This window comes from Papio anubis, chromosome 13 (genome assembly GCF_008728515.1).
Source record: "Papio anubis isolate 15944 chromosome 13, Panubis1.0, whole genome shotgun sequence".
Classification (NCBI taxonomy): Eukaryota; Metazoa; Chordata; class Mammalia; order Primates; family Cercopithecidae; genus Papio; species Papio anubis.
The window spans coordinates 99,489,198-99,497,131 of record NC_044988.1 but is presented as its reverse complement, the minus strand read 5'-3'; the positions used below and the strand labels follow the sequence as shown (position 1 = coordinate 99,497,131).

Sequence of the window (7,934 nt, the reverse complement as noted above, 5' to 3'; positions counted from 1 at the left end):
CCGTGTCATGGGACTATTGTGTTGCATGAAGACATGACCCTAGTTGCGGAAGCAGTCTGGTGTCATTGGAAACCCCCTGGGCTGGGGAGCTGGCCCCTGAGAGGAGCTGGAGACCTAGACAGCTCTAAATTCCACCCCCATCCACAGTGGATGGGGAGGCTCTTAGACCGTGGTGACATGAAATTCGGGCTGATTTAGTGCAAGGATTCTGAGAGGCTCCTTATGGCTAGGAGTATTTTTTGCATGCACATTCAACTGGTTGCTACTCTAGCTCTTTGGGGACCCCATTGCTTGGGGCTGGGGCAGGAGGAGGTGGTGAAATGAGGGCGCGCCTGAGTTTCATTGATCTCGTGTCACCAGTGCTCAAGCTGGTACTCCTGGTGGCGTGGCTGGAATCAGTAGTTTCTGTGAGGCTGCAGGCAGTGCGCAGCTGTTTCATGTGGACAGCTCAAAAGGGCAGCCGCTTTGTGCCCGGCAGCCGCTGGACATGTGCAGCGGGAGGCCCTGTTTCCACAGCCTGCTTTGAAAATTTCACCCTGGCCTTTTGGGGAAGGATACAATCGGTTTGTGCCCACACTTCTCTGTGTCCCGAGGTGGTTTTTTTTTTTTTAAGCACTGTTTTAGGAAAACAGTTGTCCAGGAAATGACGTATTCGCAGCTATACGAAGTACAGGCCTGGCAGCTCTGCTGATGCCAAGCGTCCTCACTTGCGGAGGGCAGGAGGTGAGGGCACCAATAAGGGGCCACTGGGAACCTCTCCCACAAGTGCGTGCAGCTGGCTTCAAGGCGCCACTGGGAATCCCTGGTTCCCAGTGTGACATAGCGTGGCACAAGGGAACAAGGGGGACCTACCGTTATCCTACCCGGAACCCTCTCCTCTAGGTTGTCAGCAAAAAAGTCCACTTGGGAAGAATATTTCAGGACTGCGCCCAGCAGTCTGCGGGGCGGAGACGGGCTGTCTCCACCTGTGAACCCCCCCACGCCCCACCCGCCCCGCCAGAGCCTTCTCCAAGAGCCACACCAGCGCTGAGGCGCCTACAGCAGAGCCTGCTGGTTTGGGGCCCACATTCCCACGGGTGTGGACATCACAGAGGTCGGGAGCAGTGAGGACTACTAGTTGGTTTTCTGCTGCACTGGGGAAGCCTCTTGAAGTAGGAAGTTCCTGACTCACCAGCTCCGGGGAGGCCACAAGCCTGTGGGGCCGGCTCCTCCAGCGGGTCAGGAAATACCGGCCCGCCCCACGCCCTCCACCCACCCTGGGCACGCCCGGGCCTGGGAGGCGGCTCCTCGGTCCGCAGAGACGGTGGGGACCCCTGGCGGGAGCAGACAACAGAGCGCAGCAGTGGAGGGAGAAAGGAGGGAGCCCTGCAGTGAGGCAGGAGGAGGTGGGCAGAGGCGGGGCTCGGGCATGCCCCCAGTTTTTTTTTTTTTTAATTGAAGCAAAAGACTCAGAAACCGTGAAATGTATGGGACAGCCTGGAAGCCCCACTTCGAACTGCTGCTGCCAGAGAAGGATGGTGGGAAAGAGCCACCATCCAGACGGGTTCCCTGGCTCTGCGCACCCGCCTCGAGGCGGCCGCCCTTCCCCTGGCCCTGCAACCCTTTCCTGAGAGGGCAGGCAGGGATCTGTGTTGCCAGCGCCCTCTGAGACCCGGGATGAGGGTGTGAAGGCTGCCAGCAGGCACGTGGCCGCCCCTTGGTGTGTCAGCTGCTTCTCCAGGGTCGCACTGAGTGCCCATTTGGCCTTGACTTGAGCACTCGTGCCTGCCGTTAGACCTCCAGATGGTATAGTGACATCAGCCGGGGACATCTCTGGACCACAAAAGGTACAGAAGAAGCAGAGGAAGGACCCTACTTTTGTCTGCAGAGCTAAGGGGCTGAAAGCTGTGGGAGAAAACGCAGACCCACTCTCCCCGTGGGGGATGGAGAAGGCTCCCCTCTGCCCTGCGGCACCTGCTGGAGGGATGTCTCAGCCCAGGGCTGGCCGCATCCCTTCAGTCTGCACAGACTCTGGCTGCCATGCTGCGCCGAGCCCTACCCTTCAGAACCTGTTCCCAGGTCCAGCTCTCCATAGGCCCCCTCATCTAGGCTGGTCATGGGTCAAATGGAAGGAAGGAATGGAGGCTGCACCCTGAGAAACCCCGGGACACCTTTCCAGAACATACGTTGCCTAGGCTGTCTACTGCTCCTAGCTTTCCCCAAAGGCGTGTGTTTCTTCTGTGCCCAGCTCACCCTTGCTCTGTCCAGGTAGCAGGTGCCTCTCTGTGTAGGTGAAGTTGCAGAAGGGAAGAGCCAGAGGGGACTGTGATTCCGAACACCCCCCGCCCACCCCCACTCACTTCCCTCAAGGCTCTCTGGGGCTCAAAATTAGGTAGCATTAAGATCCTCAGGATAATTTATGTTTGCACTGAATTTAAAACAGAACAAAGGTGGGAAATACACTTTTTGGGTGGCTGCACCTTGCAAATGTATTCGGATGCAGGTTTATGAGTAGCGCCACGGCTGACAGAACCACAGGCAGGTGGCAGGTGGCCCTCGGCCTCCCTCACTGTGCAGGCGCCTTTCCGGCTCCTCGAGGAAGCGCGGCTAGAGCCACGCCCTGGCTCAGCGCAGAGAAGGAGCCTGAGCCCGGCCTCCCCAGCCACGGAGCCCTTCCTGTCCCTGCTCAGTAATCAACCACAGAGTTCAGATCCTGACATCTAAGTTTGAATTCCTTAAAAGCCAGGTATTTAAAAGGAAAATATAAGGAAATGTTTTAAGGCAAATTGGTACCTACTTCCAGCTCACCTTTCTGTAGTGCAAGATCTCCAAACCTCCTAAATAAATCTTCCAGACAAAACTCTTTCATTCTCATTTTCCATGTTCAATGTCAATCACGTGGATCGACACGTATCTAACCTTCAAATGTAAACAAAGCCAAAAATAGTGCTTAGAGTCTCCCACATAAAGACCAAGGTTGTTTTTTCCTCTTCCGGGAACACGGTCTACAGGCACTCAGCATGGCCCAGTTTCACAAACCGTCCGTCACAGGCTTTCCTAGAAGACAGCCTCTAACAACACTAGGCCGGCCCGAACCCCTGGGAAGAGAATCCTTTACCTTTATACCGAGATTGGGAAAGCGCCAAAGTCTGCACGTGCCGTAGGCCTGGGCTGACTTCCAGGGGTTTGTGCTGTGAGACCTAAAGCTCCTATGAGACCGCCCCAAACCAAAAACGTGTCAGCAAGCAGCCAGGCGCAGTGGCTCACACCTGTAATCCCAGCACTTTGGGAGGCCGAGGCAGGCGGATCACGAGGTCAGGAGATGAAGGCCATCCCAGCTAACACAGTGAAACCCCGTCTCTACTAAAAATACAAAAAAAAAAAAAAAAGGCGGGATGAGGGAACTGCGTGCAAGAAGCCACCTCTGGGGTGCCGGAGGCCCCGGGGCTTTCCATGGAACTGGCACTGTGCCATTCGTGGGTCCTTGTCATGGTGTTATCCTTGCATATGCTGAAATGTTTCTGTGCACTCGTATCTGACAGGGGTAGGGAAGCAGAAGCCTAGGGGAGCCAGGGTGACATCATTCTGGGTTCAGCTCCACCTGAAAACTAGCCAGGGAGGCTGGGCACGGTGGTTCACACCTGTAATCCCAGCTCTTTGGGAGGCCGAGGTGGGCAGATCACCTGAGGTCAGGAGTTCGAGACCAGCCTGGCTAACATGGTGAAACCTTGTCTCTCCTGAAAATACAAAACTTAGCCAGGCATGGTGGCACGTCCTTGTAATCCCAGTTACCCGGGAGGATGAGGCAGGAGAATCGCTTGGACCTGGGAGGTGGAGGTTGCTGTGAGCCAAGACCACGCCACTGCACTCCAGCCTGAACGACAGAGAGAGACTCCATCTCAAAAAACAGAAAATTAGGCACAGTCCAGGCCAGTCACAACCTTGGTCTAAGATGTTTAGTCTGAGGAAGCAGCTACCTAACGCCCACGAGGACAAACTCCTAGGACGGCAAAAGGTTCAGATGCCACACAATAGTGTATGCTTGAAGATGACCACAGTGAGGCTTCGATGTGCCAAGGATAGCTTTCTTTAAATCAACAGAGCAATCCACTGTGTCAGGCTGTCAGCCCATGTGACAGACAGCATAGCTTTTCTATAGCTAAGACCCCTACATAAGAGGAGTTGAAAACAGCGACGGGCACCCCTCCGCTTGCTTGCTTTTTTTTTTTTTTTTTTTTGAGACAGAGTCTCGCTCTGTCACCCAGGCTGGAGTACAGTGGCCGGATCTCAGCTCACTGCAAGCTCCGCCGCCCGGATTTACGCCATTCTCCTGCCTCAGCCTCCCGAGTAGCTGGGACTACAGGCGCCCGCCACCATGCCCGGCTAATTTTTTGTATTTTTAGTAGAGACGGGGTTTCACCGTGTTAGCCCGGATGGTCTTGATCTCCTGACCTCGTGATCCGCCCGTCTCGGCCTCCCAAAGTGCTGGGATTACAGGCTTGGGCCACCGTGCCCGGCCTCTGCTTGCTTTCTAAGGACGCTCTACTCTGTACCTGAGCAGCTTTCAATAAACTCTTCTCAGTGAACTCTGCAACTCACCTTCAGTTTCTTCCTGCGTGAGATCCAAGAACCGTCTCTTGGGGTCTGGATCGGAACCCCTTTTTCCTGCAACAATGGGATTTCACAAATACATGTTGATAAGTTATATATAAAAATCTCAAGTTCTTCTCTCCCCCAAAATGAGACCCAACAAAAAACTCAGACTACTGAACACCAGCATCACTGAATGCCCAGGGCCAGTGTGCAAAGGAGAGGCAACCCCCTGCTCACAGCCACTCTGTAACCGCCTGTCTGGGCGGCCGGAGGGGGACCGGCCGTGGGATGTGCTGGCCTCAATCACTGGCCACATCTGGCCCTACCTGTCTGAGGCTGGTGTTGATTCCAGGAAAGGAGACACCGACGGGCCTTTAAAGAGGCCCCATGGGTCCCCTCTTCCACTCACGTCCACAGCCTCCAGGTGGTCTCTGGTTTCAGAAAGCCACATGGAAAGCTCCCTCCCGGCTTGGTGATCTGCAAGGTGAGCCCCAGGGCTTGGGGGGCTGTCCCCATGGCGGAGAGCCTCACCTGCCCTCCAGTAACAGAATTAACTGCAGTGAAGGAGAGACGACAGTGTGGCTGTGGGAATGTTTATTCTGTGTTTATTCTGACATTCTGAACACAAACTAGACAGCACAGAGGTGGGGCCCGATCCCAGCCTGCACAGCTGCATGGTGACAGTGCAGTGTGCGGCCTCTGGCTGCAGCAGCAGCTTTCAGAAGGCTGGGGCCAATGCCAGGGAACCCAGGCTCAGCCGGGAGGGAGCAGGATCTGGGAGAGAAGATCCGAAAAGTGAGGCCTCGGGGCCTCTGCCGGACCCACCTGCTGGAATTTCCACCACCATCTGCTTCTACAGAGACTGATGACCACAGAGGTGTGGGGGTCTGGTCCCAGAGCCCCTTCCCCACCCACGCGCCATCTGCTGTGACCCTGACGACGGCCGCATCTCGCTCTGGCGGTTTCTCCAGGGGCTTTGGTGCCTTGCTGTGCTCACTGGGTCCTTCCACTCAGCATCCAGAGGCCGCTTCCCAGGATCCGCCTGAGCGCTGCCCCCTGCACACCCCCCACACGCCTCCAGGTGGGCTCTGCACTGCTGGCGCTGGGAGGAAGGGGAAGTCTGTCTTCTCTCGCGTCCGCCCGGGAAGCTGCCTTTGCAGCAAATGGCAGCGCTGTGAGGTATCCCTGTTTCATCATCCGGTTCCCTGGTGGGGGCTCAGCAAATTTCCCATGAAGACGAACTGCTGAACTTCGAGGCAAAGTACAGCCAATCCAGGGGCAGGCTCAGCAGGATGCGGTGTGGGGACCAGCTGCCTCCAGAAATGTCCCCCACTGGCAGAAATCCACCCTCCTCCTGGCATTCCAATCAGCAATGAGTCCAGAGTCTCCAGTCTGCAGGAAAAGTCCTGAAAGCAGCCTGGGACTTCAGAGCCTTCCTGGTGACGCCCAGGAGATGCAGGGGTGCGGCGGGACCATCAGGGAGGACCTGTGAGCTCCTCACTGGCCAGGGCTTCTGGCTGCGCTCACCAGTCCGGAGCAGCTCCCTCCGAGTCTTTGGGGATCCAGGCCAATCTCACGGCAGAAACGGTGGCAGCAACGCTGTGAAGCAGCAGCTACTCCCTGACTCTGGCCCCAGACGCATCCTCTGCCTGAGGGGGGCGGCATCGGGCTCCAGGAACAAAGCTGGGCCGAGCTAGTAAGAGGACAGTTGTGGGGGACACAATGATGACAGTGACTGGCAGGAGCACTGCCAGGACAAAAACCCAAATTAACGTCACAGAGTCTTGGTCGTTTAAACAAGCCTGAAGTGCACGTTTTCTAGTTGCAGCGTTACTCACTGCGAACCAAACCAACTTTTCTGCCTCTTTACACAGCGGGGTTCTGCAGTGGCCCGGCCTCTCTTCTGGGCACAAACACGCCTTCCGCGGGGTGGGGCACACAGGGCTGTGGGGACACGGGCACTCAGCAGTGGGGCTGGGCCACGTCCAGGGCCTCCCTACAGCCTCCAGGAAGGTGCCTTCAGGGCCCTGCTCTTTGGATGCTCAAAGGGACACGGGAGGGTCTCTGGAGAGGGAGGAGAGGACCCAGAGTGCCGTGGAGGGACCAGCCAGGGCCACTTACAGACTAGCCCAGCAAATCACACTGCCCGGGTCTCGGCTTCGATCTTCTGCTCCCCGTGCAGGCTCTCCGGGCCCGGCGGCTGCACCACGCTCTGGCGGATGGCGATCTCGGGGCCGCCTCCGTACAGGCTGTTCAGGTAGTTCCAGGTCTCCTCTGAAATCTGCCCGTAGTCAGCTCCTGCAGGGCGCAAGAGGCATCCCTGGGCTCACCTTTGCCGCCTCAAGGAAGCCACTGGCCTGGGCAGTGGGCGCTCCGCAGGGCCAGACCCCAAAGGGGGAGGACGGCAACCAGGGCATCTATGCAAAGCCGTCAGATGGAAACCAGGATTTCCCAGAGGAACGTCCGTCCTGCTAAGGGCCCCGGAGATGTGTTATTTCTGGCTGTGCCCCTCGTTCCTAGGAGTGGCGCTGACATAAACAGCAGGGTGGGCCAGGCCAGCAGCAGGCGGAGGGGTGGGACCCGGGGGACACAAGCAGACAGCAGGGTGGGCCAGGCCAGGCCAGCAGCAGGCGGAGGGGTGGGACCCGGAGGACACAAGCAGAGACCAAGCCCCTTGGGCCATCTCTCAGCCGCCTGGGCCTGGACTCGGGTGGACATCTCAGCCTGACTCTAAGACAGGTGGGAAGGGGGCTCCTGGAAGGACGGGGCTGGGCAGCAGCCTGGCAGCCAGGAAGCGCAGAGAGGAGCCTGGCTGACGCCGGGGGAACTCACCCTGCTTCAGCTGGACGTTGCCGCTTCCTTTGACCTGTGCAATCCTGCTGTTGTCAATGGGCCCGGGGGGCTCTGGAACAGACACAGCAGGCTCGGGTTCAGCCCCTGCCACGCCCTCCACCCTCTGCAGCAGCAGAGCCATCCCAAGTGAGGCCACCCCAGGCCTGGGGGTCAGCGTGAAGTCTCTAAAGGAGGTGCCTGGGCCACCCAATGCTCCTCTGCGGCAGTCTGAGGACCCAGCAGAGGGAATTTCCAGGATGCACGAGATCGTCTCAGACTCTGTGCTGGCCGCGGGAACTGCGGTGGGCGGCCCATGCCCTCATCTCTGCTGGCAGCTGCCACTCACCACGCCCCTTCCCCTCTGCCCAGCTGTCTCATTTAGCCTCAGCAGCCACAGGACAAGACAGAGGTTTACAGAGACAGAGCCGAGGCCTGGGCAGGTGAAGTAACCACTCAGGTCACAGCTGGTAGAAGGCAAGGCCACCGTCCAGGCCAGGGTGGGGGTTCCGGAGCTACGTTCTCAACCACAG

At 57.8% G+C, this 7,934-nt stretch overlaps 1 protein-coding gene across 4 annotated transcripts in view; it reads right to left on the bottom strand.

Annotated features, from left to right (window-relative positions):
- Positions 1-5,149: 5,149 nt before the first annotated feature.
- The window catches only part of USP20 (ubiquitin specific peptidase 20), a 46,465-nt gene continuing 43,680 nt past the window's right edge, over positions 5,150-7,934 (bottom strand). For all 4 annotated transcript variants that reach the window (XR_002517423.2, XM_003911196.4, XM_009188031.4 and 1 more), the window contains exons 24-26: positions 7,405-7,476; positions 6,694-6,870; positions 5,150-6,516 (exon numbers count right to left, since the gene is read on the bottom strand). Coding sequence is in view for 3 of the 4 variants with exons in the window: in XM_003911196.4 (XP_003911245.2) it covers positions 6,710-6,870; positions 7,405-7,476 (233 nt within the window). In the remaining variant the exon portion in view is untranslated. The remainder of the gene's footprint in view (positions 6,517-6,693; positions 6,871-7,404; positions 7,477-7,934) is intronic.